The sequence below is a fragment of the Tinamus guttatus genome, unplaced genomic scaffold (assembly GCF_059628265.1).
Source record: "Tinamus guttatus ecotype Peru unplaced genomic scaffold, ASM5962826v1 Tinamus_guttatus_pri_ptg000138l, whole genome shotgun sequence".
Lineage (NCBI taxonomy): Eukaryota > Metazoa > Chordata > Aves > Tinamiformes > Tinamidae > Tinamus > Tinamus guttatus.
Window position 1 is genome coordinate 5,361,628 of NW_028288672.1, and position 20,195 is coordinate 5,381,822.

Consider the following 20,195-nt stretch of genomic DNA (forward strand, 5'->3'; position numbering starts at 1 on the left):
AGTTAGAATTCAAGCTTTCATGTTTGCCATGTATAGAATATATTTCTGTTCTGTCTTCTATTTTTAGAAACCTTCAGTTTTAGTCTTAAATATAATTGTAAATGTAATGGCTTTCCTATTCTTTCTTTCTCGTATCTTCTTGCTTTCTCATATCTATGTCCGAAATGCTTCTAGTGTGAAGCTTTAAAAAGAAAGAATAAACTGAGAGGTCCCAGAAATGGGACAGTCACTTTGCTGTGGTAGTAACATTTGGGAATTAAGATTTTGTTATGGTTGCTACTATTTTTTTGTGTAAGCTTGTATTAACTTTTAGTAGTAGATGAACTGCCAAATCTAACATTTTGATATGTTTTTCGGTCTAAGATCGAACTTTTTTTTCACTGTTTTCTGGGAACATTGTGTTTTTGGGGATGGAAATGAAAAGGAAATGGAAGTGGAAAAGTGTATTTCCTTAAGTGAAATGATTTTAATTAACCAAATGAGATTAAGTGATTTCTAGCAATCTTCAATATGTAAAGAAGAAGGAGTGGGAGTAAATACAAACTTGGGATAAAGTCTGTAAAACAGGCTAACTCTGCAATTGCTTAGCATCAAGCTTCCAGTGTATATAACAAGTTAGGACATTAGGACCTAACAAACACAATCAGAGATGCTGATTTGATTATCTCAGGAAAGTGTTTACACAACATTCTAAGATTACTGAGTACACAAATGTTTCAGGTTTTACGATGATTTTGAAGTGAATTACCATGGTTCTTTAATTCTGTCTTCTGCAGTACATCAGCATTGGACTTTAAAAATGATGAATTCCTTAATTTTCCTGTTCTGAACAATTTGATCTATCTTTGGAGCTAGCTTTGTACTGAGCCTGAGGTTAGACTAAATGACTTCCAGACACTCCTTCCAACTTAAATTTCTCTATGGTTATATTGAAACAACTGACGTTTAAATGATTAGATTCATTTGATATTGCGTATTAAAAGTTCCATGATTGCAACCATGATTGATCACATGTGTGATTGCAGATTAGGAAATTGGTTTGTTAAATTCAATTTGGAACTCATGTTTTATAAATGGTGGAAAAGGACAAGTCAACTACTCCAAAACGAAGGTAGATTTTTCTGTTCCTTTTGCTGGCTTTGCAATTTGTTTTGTAAATTCAGAATGAAGATTCTGAAGTTAGGAATTTACTCCTTGCTTTGATTGCTTGTCCAATTCAGGCTGCCAGGGTCTAGAGAGTTCATTAACTAGTTGCTACTGGTTTATGTTTCTTCTGTGGTCAATGTGTTCAATTGTTTCCCTTTATTAATTAGAATACTAATGATCTTATTTTTCCCCTTCATGTCCTTCTAAGGTATTTGAGGAGCAGTCTTGCACAGCAGTCTTAATAGAAGTGTCTGGGTTAATAACACAGGATTGAAAATACTTGGTTAAGCTGCTAGCTCTCTTCCAAGTCTTGCTGCTTATTTATTTAGCTTTTCTCTTGAGATTTAACTTCATCTGTGTAAATGAGATCACTTTATTATAAAAGAGATTGAAATGAATTAATTTGGTCTTCTGCCAATTATTTAAATGTTCCTTAAACTGCAAAAATGTTACACACTGAGTATTTTTAGTATTTAAGTATGTTGCTCACTAATGTAATCTGATTTTAGGACCGGACAATCAATCGTTTCTGCCTTGACACATACTGCTGCTCTATTTATTGCATTAGAGTTTTGTCAGTTTATTGCTCTTTTACTGACTTAATTTGGCACTTTTATAAAATTTTAACGAACTAGTGATCAAGCAGCTTAACTGTCTGCACAGTCAAGCTGAACTTGTCATTAAAATACCTCAGGCTGGGAACTGTTTTCTACATATCTGATATGTTAGGGAGGAAAATTTATTTCAGAACTGATGATGTATGTAGTATGTGTATGGGAAATACATTTGAATATTTTTCCTAATTGCAGTTCTGTAATGCTAGATTAAAATTGCTTCTGTATGTGTAACCTACTCCTGTGTATGCAGTCCTGTGCCACGTGCTCTAGGTGACCCTGCGTGTGCAGGAGGTTGGACTAGATGACCTCTGGAGGTCCCTTCCAACCTTAAGCATTCTGTGATTCTATGTGCTAAGCCAGATGGAAAAAATATTTTCTGATTTCAGTCAGTGTGACAGTAGTGCATGTGTGTATATATACAGAAATGGGCTAAGTAACCTCAGTTCTGTGATCTTATTTTGAGTCCTTGTTTTTGCATTTTGAATAGGCAATTTAAACATAATTTCAATATTTAACTTCCTGCCTTTTATAAAACCATGTTCCCTAATCACTCTATTCAAGTATTATACATCCCAGGACAAGAATTACAGTATTTTAACTTCAGGACAAACTTAACAACAGTCTACAAATGCTTGTTATTACAGAAGGAGAGAGACAAAATGTGTGGCTTTTAATATAGTGAGCATTCTGTGTATGGTCAAACATCTTGACAGACACACACATACAATTTCTTAATTCTACTGACAAAGGCAGGAAACTTTCAGATCTTTATAGCTGCTGATCCTAAACAAAGCTTCACAGGGCAAGCACAAAATAAATCTGAAATTTAGGACTTTCATTTAACTTCAAAGATTTGCTGAAAATAATGTGGGGATTCACAGTTTTCATCGAATGTTGCATGCATCTTTTCTAAAAGGACAACATATTATACAATGAAAATTACATATCATTACCAGTTTCTTCTTTACTCATTTATAAACAAATATTTTAATTTGTTTATATTCAAATTAAATTCAAATATTTAAATTTACTTTAAAAATTAAAAATAACTGAATGAAAGAATGTTTCAAATAGGTGTAGTGTTGTTTTATCGGAGATAATTTTAGTCAAAAAGCATAAAAAGATTCAATCATTTAATTTAGTCAAGTTTTTTTTTTCTTTCAGTGAACAATATCAGACACTAAAGAGATGAACATGGTTCAAAATCTCAACAAATGCAATTCACCAAACCAAAACCTGGGCTGCACAGCTTTTTAATAATCATGTTCTTCTTTTCTCCTCCGCAGTTCAGGTCCAAGTTTAACAAGTCCGGGAACCACAGAATTCATCTTTCTTGTTGGTTGTGGATTTTGGATGAGATGATACTCTAATGACAAGTTCATAAAGCTAAAGTCCAGCAGGGAGAAGGAGTGAGGAAGATCACTCTAAGGGGGAAAAATGCATTTTTGTGTTCTAATCAAGTACTTTCATTTTTCTTATTTTTAAGCAAAGTTGAAAGATTCACTTGCTTTGGTAGAATGAGGTTGGCTGTTTTCTTGTTGTATTCCGTCTTTGATCAAGACAGTTAGACTGTACCAGTCTAGAGCTTGCTGCGCTCCTTACCAGTTACTATAAAATAACTGTAAACTTCTAAAATGGGAAACATCCTAAGGAGCTACAGGTTGATGAACCAGAAAGGTCTGATATAGTGTATGGAAAGTCCTGGTGAAAGCTTCTTACCACACAGATATAATCTAACTGTGCTACAGATTAAAGTTTGCTGTTGTGACTGTGCTTTCCATCTATGGTCAGGATGATAAAATTGAAACCTATACACCATGCTCAACCATGTTCTGTTGTTAACAAAGAAATCTACCTGAAGATAGTCATGCAAATTGATGCTCAAAAATGCTGAAACGAAAAAATCATTTGTTTACCCAGCCCATAGAGGCAGAATATAAAACTTTTTTCAAACCAAAGCAAGGAATTTGACATGTTTTGTTATTGCATAGTAATAGAAAGGCGAAGTTGGATCTTCAGACTTGAGTTATTTGGGAGTATTTTCTTTATTTTTTGCTGCTTGAATGTAATTCACATAATTCACCTTGAATCAAGTAAATAGGAATATTTTATTAGAGCCAGAATACTGGAACTTGAAGAGTTCATATTTAGCAGTCTAGATAAGTCAGATGACAGAGCACACAGGCTAAGCACTCTGTTCTCCTGAAACAGCTCCCACTTTCCCCCCTGCAACCCAGCCCTTTCCACCAAAAAAAATAACCCCTATCCAGCTACTCACTCAATGAATACTTTAATAGCTATAATTTGATAGCAAGATGTTACTTGTAAAATATTCATAAAGGTTTTTTTTCTTTTAAGAAAAAACAGTGCAGTGAAGTAGAACTGCATTAGTTGCTCTGCATAGGTTTTTTTTTTTTTTTTTTTTTATGGCAAGAAAAACTATGAAGTTATCTCCATGAGAGTTCTTTTGTTCCTCTGTGGACCTGCAGTAACCAGTGCTTTCAGACAGTTTTTGACATTTGGTCGCTGGTAAGTTTGATCTGTCTCTAATAGAAAAAGGAGCTTTATTTATTTATTTATTTATTTATTTATTTACACTCATATTTATGATGCTGTAGGAATAACTAGGCTTGGGGATTGGGTGGCTTAATCATCCTTTTAGTCTTGAGTTTGGGTTTTAGCATAACTAACTGTTATGCTAACTCTAAGGCTTAGTTCTGGAGAATGAATGAAATCTGTAAGCTAAAATCCTTGTACTTGCATCCGTAATTCTAGTTTTTGTTTCTTCCTATTTAAAAAGTCTTGTAAATGTCTTTGTATAGACAAGCAGTATGCCAGGAATTCAGTTCCTGATAGAAGCAGGAAAAAATGAGGTTGTGGCATCATGCAGATACTTTTAAGGGTTTTACCACAGGGTCTTTTATCTGTGATACCTTACTAAGGGAGAATGTTACATCCATATTTTCTCCTTTTGCTAAGATACAGTTTGGGGATAAGGAACCTTTTAAAAGTGCAGACATACTTGTAAGGTAAGTATCTCAGAACTGGGATATGTGCAGCATCTTTGGACAACTAAATTAAATTAAATTGATTCAATTTAATCAACTTAATTAAAGAAGTAATATTACTTTCTTTGACTATAGAAGTAATCCCTGCATCTGTCAATCACCTGTACGCATAACATATTTGGGTTTCCCCTGATATATCTTGCTCTTTTCTGTCTCAATGTCTTCCCTTGGTTGATCTTTTTCATGACCTTTTTAATTTATCAATTTATACTTAGAGAAATCCTGGGCATTGGTCTTGAGACCAATTTCTCAATAGCTTTCACAGAGCTGCAGTGGCTGTTGATAGATGGAGCTAGACCCTTCTCAGAGCTGCACAGCACAAGGATAAGATGCAAAAAAAATACACAAGTTGCAATACAGGACATTCAAAGGAAAAAGGAATAAAAGGATAAGTTGAAAAAAAAAATCCTCATGGTAAATGTGGTTAAGCACCTGAGCAGGTTGCGCAGAGAGTCCACAGCACCTGCATCCCTGGAGATGTGCAGAACTGGACTGGACTGAACCCTGAGAGCTGCAGTAACTGTAATGCAGGAACTCAGAAGCTGGTCTTGCTTTGAACAAGACTCTGGACTAGACAACCTCTACAGATCTCGTACAACTTGTATTTTTGCACAAATTTTGTTCAGGAGCAATGCACAAATGGTGTGTACTTGCTCAGTATGCTGGATGCTTCCAAGAATTTTTGGACAGATTTATTTGGGCATATGCATACCAACTGTATGGTGTATTCAGACATGTACAGGAAAACAGATGTGTCTCAAAAGCGTGGGATATACTAAGTTGTGGAGATGTTGCCCCAAAATAAGCAATTGTTAGGAAAATCCTAGAAAGTATTATCTTTCAGTACGGTAGCTAGGGAGTGAGGAGGCAAGCTCATTTTGTGACATGGTTTAGAACTGTGAAATGGTTGAATGTGGTGGTCAAAGGAGACAAGAAGCAGGACAGTAACGAGGTCGCATGCCTGAGTGCTGCAGCGTATGATCTCCTGTCTCACCCAAAGCTACCAAGCCTGCCACTGGTCCTAAAATGCCATGTGGGAAGTAAAACCCGGTATCATAGGAAAACTCTGCTGATGGTTGACATTTTGAGGATGTCAGAATACCCACTGTGATCAATCTGTATCTGCTTTATATTGTATTAATCATAGTTAAAAGCAGTTATTATCATTTAGCCTAATTACTATGTATTTCCTTGAAATATAACATATTTGCTTCAATTAATTTTAACCATATGGGAAAATTAACATGATCTCTTTTTTTGATTCTTATTAAAAACTATTCTTAACAAAATAAGGACTTGAGCAAAGTACCTCCAGAACAGCTGAGTTAGATCATTAATGGATTTATTTGTGATTCTTAGAAAGCTCTGCGTAGTTTTAAAGTAACCGTTTACACATAACCTTTGGGCACTGTATTTATAGAGAAAGTGGTATTGCTTCATGCACTGAAAGTAGCTCAAGCTCTTCATCAAGATATCTATATTAAGCTCTTGAAGGCTTAGATTTATGCTTTAGGTAGTTTAACATGTTGGATCCAAAGCTTGTTCTGTTCTACTTAACCAGCAACTTTAGCTATTAGTAGTTAACTAGTTGATCATGCTATATCTGTTTGCTTTTTTGCAATCATCTTTGCCTTCTGTTCTTTTAACTAGGTGGAAAACAATTAACAGTTTCTTCATTCTTTTTTTTTTTAATTTGCTTAAGAAAACTTTGCTCTTTGTGAGGGAGAAAGAGTTTCAGAATAAGGCAGTAAGATGCATATGAAAAATCCTTTTCAGTTCATTATGTGCATACTACGAAATTTGTGCTTGAATGTTATTAGTTTCTCCCTTGTGGTAAGATACTTTGGTATAAATGATTTTTTTTTTAAAAAAAGGAGCATCCTAGAAGTAGAAGACATTACTCTTCCTAGACAATTTTATAGCTCCGCAAATAAACAAAAAAAGACAGAACCCTAAACTTCACAGATTTGTTTTTCCATTCTCCATGATTTTTGAAGTATTTAACTAGATGAAAAGCAAAGATCTAATTTTTAAATTAATCATTTTTTCCAGGTATGAGTAACAGATACCTATGTGTCTTTGAAGAGGTATATGTTCCATAGTTTCTTACCTGCCTTTGTATTATTTAGATTCATTTTTTCTTTCCATAAAATAGGATGCAGCACTTTAAGGGAGTGAAGTGGCTCATGAAACCATAGCTTGTAAAAGTACATCAAAAGCACCACACTGCAAATACTTGTCGGCATAGAAGTAAAGGTAAATTGAGAATAGCTCACTCATTCCATTTCTACACTTCATAAATTTGGGAATGAATTTCAGAAGGCCTAAGTAGAAGTGTTCCCTGTAGATTCCCTGAACATTCAGGAAAAACTCAGATAAGTAGGAAACGACATCCCCACTCATTTTTCTGCATTCCCCATTTCTCTGAGGATTAGTCTCTGGTGGCTGTGCCTATTTGGTGTTTTTCTGCTAGCTCTTTGCTGCCACTTCTCTCCTTTTTGCTCTTGTCTCTGAAAATCTAGTGTGGAGCATTGGCCTTCCATGTTTGGTTGCATCAGCCTTTGCCCCTGCCTCGCAGCCAGCCTGTTTCAGTGCCAGAAACTCTGGTCAACTTGATGCTTTTTTTTTCTTTTTCTTTTTTCTCCTGCTTATCAATAACGAATGAATTTCATCTCTATGCATCTTTTCCCCCCTCCATTTCGTACCATTATAAAATAATATTTTCCTTTGTAAGCCAAAGCTTTCAATATGCCAGAAGGGTCTAATGGATGTGATTAAGACTAGAGGTGGTTTATAACTTAGACTCTATCCTCTCTTTGCACCTTCAAAATGAGATTTAAAACCAATTGTTTCAAAGTTGTTTGTGTACATAAAAACAAGTAATCTTTAAAGAGTTACCAAATTGTGTTTATAATATTATGTTTCCAGGCTGTATTCGCTTACCTGCTGTGTCCTAAACCAATGCTTATTGAATTTTAATAGCATTTCCTATGACTAGATGTCCTACAACTTTGTGTCGTACTTTCCAGACTATTCTCCATTAACTAGCTTATAATTGGAATTGTAAGACTTCTACAATATTTATTTGATCTTGATCTGAATCATTTCTTTTCCTCTGCACTTAGTTTAATAAATGAACATATCTGAAAATACTGTGTAAATCCAGTTCTCTCCAAAACCCTAATGAACAATTTGTAACAAGCTAATTATGGATATTTATAACAGTACTAGATTTGATTCTTAGTAATATATTTATCTGAAAAAGTTATTAGATGCTGTACCATCCTTTGAACAAGCAAACATTAGCATATGTGAGTTAGAATTTGGAGAAGGCAAAAATGGAATTCAGCCATTGCTATATGGTGTCATTTTGGGGAGAAGAAAGAACTCTGATACTAGCTTAAGTGATTTGATCTTTAACAAACATTAGAAAAGAGAAAAGGAACGTGGTATTACTTGTTGGCTGGTTCCTGGGTTGAGTGTCGGCAGAATAGTGCAGCCACCTTGGGATTTCCATACTTAGGGCACACTTATGTGTGGTAGGGGACAATCGATTATTTTTTTTGTCCGTCAGTCTTCTCTTTATTGTCACATTATTGCATTTGTACTACTCCTGTGTTTCCTGGTGGATGCTGTAACTAGGTATACTGAGGTTTCACAGAATTTAGCTGTTCTTCCAAAGACTCAGGAATTGTACCCTGAGTATAGAAAATAACAACCATTTGAGAAGCTAAAGTTTTAGATGCATGTATTTTTGTAATGAAAATACTTACATTCATTTAATGTGTCTTTTTGCCTAACCTGATTATTTGGATTGTCACATTGGAAAATTAGGTCTTGAGGTCTCTATTCTTCATTTTGTGATTCATGTAGGCTGTAAAAAGGAAAGTGAAATAAAATGTACTTACTCTATGCTGTTCAGTGTAAGAAAGGAGACATGCTGAAGGTAACATTATTTGCAGATCCTTTTGGTTCTATCATAAATTGCAAAAAAATGTCTTTACCAGGGAATGATTTTATTACTCCTTGTAATTGCCTGTGTTTATTATTGAATTGGATAACTATCAATGGACTAAAGAAATCCCTACTATTTTACCATACAACCTTGTTGTTTGTTGTGATTCATCTGGTTTACTCATTGAAGAGAGCAAGTTACCAGTACATCCAGCATGGTCTAAAGTCACGTTTCAGTTGGCAGACAGTTTTTGATATTCTGTCCTGTTTAGGATTCAGTGCATGGGAGAAAATATGATGTAAGGGAATTGGTCTGCTGTTTTACAGACTGACTCAGCCATTTAAGTCTATTCCCTCAAGGCATCAAAGACCGCAATAAAGGAAATACGTTTTGCCAATAACTTTCTATGGAAATAAGTGAAGCTTAATACTTTTTTTTAATTAGTGCTAACACTATTGCACAGTAGAAAACACCTTAATTAAACTTTTCTCTCTCTTTTCCCTCCTCCTGTAAGTCTCTATTACTGATACTGAAATTTTACATAAATCTGCTTTATAATCGGAGATTAGATTTTTTTTTTTTCTCTGCACATCAGTAGAAACCCCAACTGAAAGATAATTTCTTTCAGATAATATTCCTTTGGGAAAGCAGAATTTTGTTGTGCTAACTTTATTTCTGCTTGTTTTTAAGTAGAGTAAGTAAGTGGACAAAGTCAATTCTCCAGACCTTCATAATCCTTTCCCCCACAGAATTAAATTTCTCTCACCACTGATTGCTGTGTATTTGATGATCCTTATCTTTTGCGCAAAGGGGTCATATGGGAAAGGAGCTTATGGAATACAACCATAAAAGTTTTTAGGAAAGCATTGTTTAGAAAAAATAATATCCTCATGCAGGATAGTAGGGATCTAAACCCTGAACTTTGTCTGACAGAACTGGAAAAAATGAATCTGTGTAAAACTGATGATGTGTCTGATTTCTTTCTGAATATGTGTCTGATTTCTTCCTCACTACTCTCTACTTTCTTTTCATGGTGGAAGAAAGAAACAGGTATTTGTGATGGTGAAGTCTTTTCATGAAAAGACAATGTTGCCCTGCTAAGTGAGTAGAATTACGTGAGCAGATTGTGTTGAACATAGGAAAAGCTGGATCATGAAAGGTAATTTAGGGGGATGCAAAAATTCTGCCTGGAAGAAGGCAGAACTTAGCTGAAGGAAATGTTTATATTTCTAAGTTGTGAACTACAGTGTCCATGACTGATGAAGGAAGAAAGGATCTTGAGCATGGACAACTTTAAGGGCATTTGTAGAGGGCTGTGCTGACCTCAAATTGACAGAGGGGCACCATGGCAGAGATTCCAGAATAGCAGTGTACTGTTTCAAAAGGCATCTGAAGTGGGAGAAGGACAGAACTATGAATCATCTCTTACATGAACCTTTAGAACAAGATCTATATGTGCATTTTGGTTGAGGTAATGCAGAGGTGAAACCTTCTGCACTTTCTGCATCCTCCCTGAAATGTCTGTGAGAAGTCTTCAAGTGAAATGTTGAAAGAATAACAGAAGAAAAAGAAGACTGACAAAAGTGATTTATGAAAACTGAAAGACAATAATTTCAAAAGCAGTGCAAAAATGCGGAAGATGAGGATAGTGCGTGGTCTGTGTTTGAAAATAAATAATTGAAAATACTATGAAAGCTCCTTTATACCATCAAGGAATAGCTTACGAAGCTTTTGTAGGGTAGAAGTGGAGATGCACAAGGGGAGGTTGTGAATGGTGAATTTACTGATCCTAGCTACACATTGATGTAGACTAAAAGTACCTTTGTATTAATGTGTGTTGCGGTGGTAGTGCTTTCAGGGTGCATGGTGGCTTTTTTGTTGAGAACATGTCTGATGGAAGGAGAAGAGAGATGAGAGAAGGAATAGTACACTGCAAGCTCTGATCACAAAAACAAGTGGGAGGGAAAAAAAGAGGAGAGAGAGAATCCATGTCAGATCACTTTATACAACTTTTTCACGAAGGAAGGGAGAATAAATATTTGGGAAAATAAGAAGAAGCAATAATTGCTAAGAAATATTAATTTCATAGATGATAGTTGGTAGGTTCAACAGTAATAAATGGGTGGGACTTTATTTCAAATGATTAAAAAGAGGAAAATATTTAACTATGAAAATCAGAAACAATTCAAAATCTTCATTAGAAGGAAGATAACCAACTACAAATGCTTTGTTTTTATTGTGAGAGCTGCTACATCCCTTCAAAAAAGCAAAGAAACAGAAATAAGTTGGGGAAAAATTGCTTATGTGGAGAAGTAAACTCTGTATGTTTTGAGTGATGCAAATGAATATCAGGCAGAAGGAAGAGCACAGCAAAAGGCAACAAGTAGAAATAGGATAAAACTGCAGTAAAAGAAAAAGTTCTGATTCAGTGTCAGGAAAATACCGACACAAATGTTAGAAGATGTTAGCTACATTATAATTTCCCACTTTAATGATTGTGAAGATCAAATTGCTTGGAATCACTGAAACATGATTGACAGCCATTTATTTGTGCTTGTTCTGTTGAGCTAGTAGGATAACTTTATGAGTACTTTTTTAAAGAGAATTTTAATCAAATGTTTTCTGTGGCTCTAAGAATTATTATTAAGAATTATTATTAAAAATTATATAAGGATTGTCCAGGGAAATACAACTTTGGATAGAATTAGCATAGCATTCTCTTGGACCTCTCTTAAGAAATGCATGAAGCCAGGGAGATCCATTTAGAATGTGAAAAGTGAACATTTAGAGATTTACATGCCACATTTAGAGATTTTCATTCCACATTTTTAATGTTACAGCTTACAGTTCTGAAGAGACAAACTCATATTTTTCCAGAAAGATGATTAAATTTACATTAATTAATGAATCTATTTTACCTGTTAATAAAAATGCTCTAGAATATGTCAGCAGACATCGGAGAGTACTATATGCTAACTTTTAACAGTCTAAAATAAGGTTTCTACTAAAGAGAAACTGTACTCATATAACTAGTATAACCTAAATAAGACCGATTGTGGAATGCTCAATCTGCTCAGATATGTAGATGAGTATGACTAATAACAAAAATTGCATCCTATATTTGTATATTTTAGTATAAAAAGAATGGGTCGAGACCAGTGTGTCTGCATCTGACAAAACGTGTTTGTATTATGCTCCCAGATAACAGCATCTTTGCTTCTCCTTTGGAAGCCTCTTTGTTCAGTTCAAGAATTAGAAACTAACTGAAATACTGCTTAAGACTGTAGTCAAGTTTCCTTATAAAATATGTATTGCTCAGACAGTAATTTCAAGTGTGTAAATTAAGTCTTCAAAATTTTCTGCAGCCTGACCAGATGCCCTAGTGATGCCCTAGTTTGACTTCTTAATTACATGCATTTAAAGGACATCCTTTTGTCCCTTCTACAAATCCTTTCTTTCAATGAGAATGTTCACTTCAGGAAGATGTTTCGTTGTACTTCAGAGTCTTCACAGCTACTACAAATTTTGTTCAGCAAGATTCAGAGTAGGTAGTGTTGTAGGGATTTTTTTTTAGTTTGTTTTTCTAGGACATAAGCAGAACAAGATTTGGGGGGAAAAGTAATACCTTCTATTAGACCACTCTGTATGATTTGGAGTTGGATCCAGGTTTTAGATGTGAGATATCCAAGTTTGAAAAAAGAACATAACACTTCAGAATTAACTGCTAGCTTGGAATAATTGCTCTTCATCAGTACACTAGTCAGTTAGACTGTATTAGAGAAAGGATATTTACAGTGAGTGAAGAGGGGTATTAGCAGGGTGGAAGATGATAAAACTCATACCAACTTATTCAAGCTTTCTCTAGTATAACGATAGTGCATCACAAAGCTAAACTTTGGGGGGATTTATGAGTTTTAGAGTCCTGTAGGCTTGTGAGAATTGGTTTACAGGGATAGCTCTGAGAAATAGGGCTAGGAGGTCAGAGGTGGAGCGTGCACTTAAGTGTCCTCTTTGCTGTTAAGGGAATGAGGTTGGGCCTTGTGCAGTAGTTGCTTAGTTCTATCCCTGTGATTTGCATGAGATCATCTGCAGTGCTGACTGAAAACTATACTATATTCTATACATATATTCTCAGATTCGGATGGGTCTGTCATGGAGGATATTTACTGTGATGATTATGTAGACACTTGTATTTGTTATTCGGATTGTATCTGGCTCTTGTTAGTGGTGAGTGGGCTTTTTAGGTTGGTCTGAAAGTTGGAGACTAAAATGTTTGAAGGCTCATGCTCATAAGAGTCTGACATGGGTTGCAATGCAGAAGCTTTTCTGATGATGAAGTGATACTGGGAGAGCTAGCTCAAGGCTGCGGTTTCTTTTTCTCAGCAGAATAAATCTAAAGCTAATTTGGATTTGCACAACACTTGTGTTTTTGTACAGTCCTTAATACCATGGTAAAATAAGCATCCCAGTTCTACCAGTTACATTGGGCTGCACAGCTAAATTGGGCTGTTTATGGTCATATGTAAAGTATGCATGTCTATATGATGTGAGGAAATAACTTCCAATGACCTGATAGCCCTGGACTTATCTCTTCTTCAGGTTCTTATGTTTATTATTTGGATTGGAAAAATAGTCCATGTACCAATAATGCTTTTTCTAACAGTGTTCATTATCCAGTACATAGGACAAGAATATATGATAATTCCTTTAATTACATTCATCTCAGTAACTTCATATAACAGATGTAGTTTCTTCACATTTTTTGTGTAGCATTTCTGTGTATATAATTTGCAGTAAATGTCTCTTCCACAGACAAGGACTTTGTGGATTTCTGTTATCTGTTAATCTTGCTATGTTTTCTTTCACATTAGTGTTAGTTAGAATTCAGGAAATGTAATTAATGAGATACAGTTTTGAAGCTTAAAATTATTGCCGTTAACCTGAAAGGTGTTTCAATGGTGTGGACCGTCTGCTCCTATTTAATTCTACTGAAGCTAGAAAGCTGTGGTTGAAAGTGTACGAAAACGAGTAATTTGGAGGAACATCTATTTTCCTGATGTTTCTATTAGTTCAGGCAGCTCTGCTGTAGTCTCCACAGCTATACTTCGAGATCCTCATCAGGTAAATCCTATAATAAATCTTAGGAGTAGGTAAAAAGAGACAAATGATTGCAGCTGCATTGCCAACATCATCTCTGAGAAGATAGCTTTTGTCAGGATGTGATATGTTATTCAATTTAGGACAAATGGAGAACAGATGCTTCTTTCCTGGTGTGGCACTGTCCAATAGAAGAAAAAGAAGTTATTTGTTTGGACAACAAATAAACAATTTGTGTGAGAAACTTCTAAATAGTTTCTTTTTGTCATTTTCTTCTTCCACTTCTTTCTAGATGCCTATCCAAAACTTCTGTGCAGCAGCTGAGAAGTGTGACTTTTTTGTCCCACTTCATTTTAAATATATTTATTTTCTCTGTCTATTGGTTAATCTGTACTTCTTGAAAACTCTTTCCATTTTTATATTTTGGCTTTCAAGATGCACTCAATTCCTCCCTAAGTGACACATTGCCTTTGCTGTCTGGTCCTCTCTGCCCCTCAGAGAAGACCGACCCCAAAACCATTTGTGCCACATGAGATATTTCACAATCCTGTCTTAGAATATTGAATATGCTGCTCTGGACAATGAAAATATTTGAAGTTTCAGACTTAATGGTGCAGAAAATATTTCTAACTTGTAAGAAAGTATCCTAGAAGCAGAATTGAATTACCAACGAATGGATTGTAGAACGATTGTTTTTTTAAAAAAACAATTGGCAAGCCAACAAGAAATAAAGGTTGTGTTGTGCGAATTGTTTGTTTATAAAAATGATGTTAATGAGAAATTATTTTGCTAAATATAATTAAATTGTTTTGTAAATCTAAGACTCAATTCTGTAAGGTGCCGAATTATACCACATTCAACATGTACACACAATAGTCTAATTTGAGTGACAGCAAAGAGAATACAAAAAAAAAAGTTGGAATAACTTCAGCTGTAGAGAGCCAAAAGCAGCTAAGATTGCTAAGTGACAACAAAATATTGAGCCACCATTTACAAACTGTAGTTAAAGCAGTGAATGGAAAAGGACAGCATACCTTGTGTGTCACCCACGTAACATAACATCATATAGACTGTTTTTTATAACTTTTTTTATATAGAACCATTGTGTTACACTATGAAGATCTGCATAGTTCAGCGCAATAATCACTACCATCAACCTTGTTTTAGTTCTTAGATTCTCTAATACTATCTATTTGCTTCAGAAGATAATCTCTTGAGTATTTCACCAAAAATAAACATTCTTCATCTCTTTTCTGCTCTGAAAGACTGTTAATGTTCTTCTCTATGTAAGTACTTGGAGAGGAGATAAGGTGCTGGAGGAGAAGGGGGGCGGGAGTGGAGATATAGTCACTGTCTATATGTGGCTATATACTCTGAAGGTTTATTCTCATCAGTGATTAAGATTAAGCTCATTAGCAGTTGGTTACATAGCACAGACATTTTCCTTTGCTGGAAGGAGAGGATTATAACCAAAGACTCCATGTCCTGCCCCCAGTTGCTGTGATGGAAATGGGTGTGTGTGTCCTTTTCCAGAGCTCTGCCATTCCTGTCACTACGGGTGGTGGGAATTAGTGGAAGATCGCAGGCAAAATGGCATAGTTTTGAAACAGCTAAAACCTAACCTACTTAGGAAGAGTTAAGGGTCTTAAATAGTAGTTGCAGTAGTTATAAATAGTCGTTGTTCATGTTCATTACAGCTGAGATTGATGAACAGCTGTTTGGCTAGCTCCTCCTCAACTCTCATTTTTTTGCACCCAGTATAAAAAGTATTTTATCTGGTTCTGCTTATAATTGCAGTCATCACCTTCTTTTAATTTCCTTGAATATCGAGAGATGTTACGGAAAGGTTTATTTCAGTTTGGAGCAGAGAATAAGCAATATTGTTGCTCCTGCTAGGGCAGGTCACAGGTTTATTGCAGCTCACAGGAACCACAGTTGGGAGTTTGAAAGCTTGTGATGAGCAGTTGTTAGGTTTTTTTGGTATATTTCTCCGATTACCACAAGGTGGCAATGGTTCAGAATGTTATTCCTTCAGGTCCAGCTCTTTGTTTTTCTGTTTTCCCTGGGAACTGGGTCATGCACAACCCAGTGCGTCCCAATGTGTCCCAGTGTGCCTTTGCCTTTGCCATTGGGGCAGTACAGAGAGGTGCTCTGCACATGGCTGGTGACAAACAGATCAAACGGCCCTGAAACTACCATCTAATCCTTGAAGCAAGGGTGTTTTGTTTTTTTCTTTTCCCTTCCAAACCAAAGGGATAAGCAGTTTTCCTGTTACAAGTACATGTAGGTGTGGTGTTTCCTTATAAGTATTGCTGTTTATTATTATAAAGTAAAAGCTGTGCTGATGGAAGAACTTCTAAGCTGCCAGCTCAGTTTAAAATGAGGCTTCTTATAAAAATAGGCCTTGGGTGTAAAAGCAATTTGTTGAGATTGTTGAAAGGTATGAGTGGAACAAGAATACTTCTACATTTTCATGTCCCACCTTTCTTTTACAGCATATTGTCAGCATGACTTTTAAGTAATGTCATATTAGTGATAAAAATTTTAATCTACAGCAAATATTTGTCAAAAAGATCTTTTCCTGCTGTAAAGGGAAAAAGATAGGACTATCCTCTTTGAAGTGTTAAATGCAAGTGAGATTTTTTTTTTGTCTGTTAAATAATTAACTGCATGAAAACATTTTGATAACTTTGATTAGTGTTTAAATTATAAAAGCAAAATTTACTAGTGCAACTCAATCCAAAGTTATTCTTTACTTAATAGGTCTTCAAAAAGGTTATTCTGTCTTAAGCATGCATTTTCATTCTTTGATAGTCTCCTAAGTTTAGCAGATATAAAGTAAGAGAAATGTTACCCTTTGGAAAAGAAGAAAGGAGAGAAGAGAAGGTTTTATCTGTTGCAAGACTGCAATAAAGAGAAAAAAAATAAGGTGGTTATTTTTTTCCCCTTAAGTTTCCTTTGCTTATATTTTAACTGCAGAATTACTAAACTGAAATTCTAACTGGCTTGAATTTAGTTATTTTTTTCTGCAATGAAGCAGCGGCGGTTATTATGAAGTATCATGAGAAATAATGGCAATAGATTCTAGAAATAAACCTTAAAACAATAAAGCAGTTTGATGGAAGTGTTACTGTGTTTCTGCATTCTGTGTTACTGCATTCTGCTTACATTTCTGGGGACTTGTAGTAATATTAAAAAACAAACAAACAAACAAAAAACAACAACAACAACAAAAAAACAACAAAAAAAACAGCACTAAAAAAGTGTAGCATCTCAGGTCTTTTCCTACTAGTCTTAAAATATTGTGTGAGAGTCAGGATGCAAAGGGCTGGAAGGTCTTGCACCAAGTAGAGGATCCATGCACGTAGGACAGATACTAGAACAAAGAATGCACTTACGCTCCTTTATGTAAACTTCTGCTAAAAAAAAAAACCCAAAAAACGTGGTCCAGATTTATCACCCCTGAGCACTTCAGGTGAGATCCTGGTTGTCCACGATCTCCTTATCTCTTCTTTTGTTAATCAAGAGTGACAACTGAAACTAGCTTGGAGTTGAGTGGTCATGTTGGTTAGCAGTGCCTGTGACTCAATATGTTCCCTACAGACAATTGTGGCTCTCCGTTTTCTACATTGGCATCCTAATGCAATTAGACCTCTCTTGTTGGTTGTATTTCTAAGCTACTATTTTTTTTTTAAGGTACTTGCCTTCAAATTGAAGTGTGGTAATGAATGCATTAAAAACAAACATTAAGGGTAAAATATGTGAGAGAGTGAGAATTCATGTTCTGTGTTCTGAAAAATACCGAAACAGAGGAGTTATGCTGGAGTGGACCACTGTAAATTAAACTATATTTTGGTGGTTAGCATAACTGTATCTCTGTGTGCTCAGGATCTGTGAATAGATCTCAAATTGTCCACAGTATGAAGTGTAGCTTTCACATTTTCCATTGGAGTTGCTATTTTTTAGTTTTGTCGAAGACCTTTATTCCCGTACGCATCCAAATTTCACACTAAAACATGAGTAATTTAAGAAAGATCAATAATTCTCAAATGCAAGTGAATGCTCAGAACAACTACTTGAAATAATGAATATATAAGCAATATTTTAAAGGCATTTCAGTTTGTTAAAGCACTTAGAAACAAGGAAGTCAGAATTAAAATTTTTATTTCATTGCCTTATTCATAATGTTTTTGTTTGATATGTGGGTAACAGACAAGCAAATCACCTAAAGAATGAAGTCTGCAAGCATGGAAACACATTTTCATAATTGCTTTGGCAGGAAGCCCATATGTTGTAGTGACAGACATACGAATATTCTGTAGAATGAATGAGCTGTTTGCCTAGCAATGGGATGTTGATTGTAAGAATGGAAGCTCTTAATAAAATCCCCTGCAAGAGCAAACGTGTGCTTATATTTAAATAAAAGCAGAAAATATCCCTTGTGATTTGTGTTTTCTGATAACTATTCGAGTATCTTTAGCAAAATGAGAGAAGAAATGTGTCAGGTAAAAAGAAAGAGCAGTCTTGCATATTTGGGAATGAAGGTTGAGTTCTCTTAGAAGCAGCTAACCTGTGAGGTTCTGCACAAGGAATGGATGTCTAAAATGGGTGCACAGATGGCACCTTTGGTGTATGTGCAGACATAATACAAATAAACACAAATATTTCTCTCATATTAGCTTTTTCTTGTCTAGGGATTGCTTGGGACTTGAAGGACATAGTAAACTGTTGCTGTTGGAATAATGTTATTTATTGCAGTTTATCCATTACAAATAAAAAGAGCTTCTTGCCCTTTGAACAACAACAAAAAGGCTCCTGGGTATACATTTTCTTTTTTTTTTTAACTATAAACCAAAAAAATATTAACTGTGATAAAAACTGTACATTAGTTAATAAGTTTGAGGGAAGCAAAACAACTGCTGATGATTGTTGCTTTGTTGTAACAATATGTTGGTGGCCCTCTCCTTAGATACCCCATTGTATCCCATTCTAACTTCACTACACAGATGTGACAAGGAGAAGTATTTCACTAAATATTTGGATAGGGTGAATGAACTGCTGGCAGAAAGCCAGCATCTCATCACTGGAGACCTTTATAATTGTCCTTCTTCCCATAACAATAAATTTTGTAAATTGATTCAATGTAATTCATTGTATTTCACTGAACTAAATTAGGCACTGCTGTGGACATGGGTAGTAGATGTTCCCACAGATTATTTCTTTGTCTTTATAGGTAGCAATACACTAGGGTGTTTTTTTGCGGGGGGGTTTGTTTGTTTGTTGTTGAAAGCTGAAAAGATTTGAAATACTTGAAGGCTGGAACTAAGTTTTGTTAGCTGCAGCTACCGCCAGGGTGAGGATCAGCCATCCAGTCCTGAGTACGTGTGGATACTCCTTCTGAGGAATATTTCACGTGCAAAGTTATCCTCAGCACCTTGAGGGCAGGAAGGGAAAGACGAAGATGTGCTTCGATGCCTGGTGTGTCTGTCACCCAGCCGGGACTCTGAGGAGCTGCAGCCAGTGGGGAGCCTGGGTCCTCTTCTCCCATAGGCCTGCACCTTCCCCCTGAATGCTCTGATGCCGAGGGGTTTCACTTTGAGACTAACTGCAATTGTTATTTTCTTTCCTCTCTCTCTCTGTTTTGCCTGTAGCTCAATAAGCAACAGCTGCAGATCCTGAAGGAACGTTTCCAGGCCTTTCTGAATGGGGAGACGCAGATCGTAGCAGATGAGGCGTTTTGTAATGCTGTGCGGAGTTACTATGAGGTACGTTACCTGCTTTGCTTTCTCTAATATTTAGAAAGCTCATACAATCCTTTTAATGCACATACAAAGAAAGGAATTTAAATTTTCAAAGGCTGTGAACTTGCAAATCTTCTAGAAACAGCGTGTCTTGTCATGTTCCTCCTCCCTGGTCTAACTACCCAGCTTGGCAGTTTTGCAGGTTTAAATCCACTGTCTGGGTACAAGAGATAAACTGAACTGGAAAATATCCACTTGTTTTGCGGGGGGAAAAAAAAGACCAAACCAAAAACCCCTGGTGCTAAACATTTTTCTGGCAGAGTTTGATACAACTGTGGAACTATCTTTAGCACCATGTGTCTGCATTACCTTTTTTAATCAGAGCTTCAGCTGTGAATTGCAATCTTGAGAAACTCATCTTCTGATTTTCATTTCCTTTAGTGCAATGTTGTTGGAGGCAAACTGCTCGATTTTTTTTTTTTTCCCCAAAGGAAAAATGCTGTTATCCCAGCTGGGTCAAGCTGGTGCTTCCTGGCATCCCGGTGATGCCAGCACCATGCCAACCTTCAGA

General features: G+C 35.8%; 1 protein-coding gene across 3 annotated transcripts in view; it reads left to right on the forward strand.

Moving 5' to 3' along the window:
• The window catches only part of CADPS2 (calcium dependent secretion activator 2), a 284,907-nt gene that overhangs the window by 34,498 nt on the left and 230,214 nt on the right, over positions 1 to 20,195 (forward strand). For all 3 annotated transcript variants that reach the window (XM_088521873.1, XM_088521874.1, XM_088521875.1), the window contains exon 2: positions 19,535 to 19,648. In XM_088521873.1, the coding sequence (XP_088377999.1) occupies positions 19,535 to 19,648 (114 nt within the window). The remainder of the gene's footprint in view (positions 1 to 19,534; positions 19,649 to 20,195) is intronic.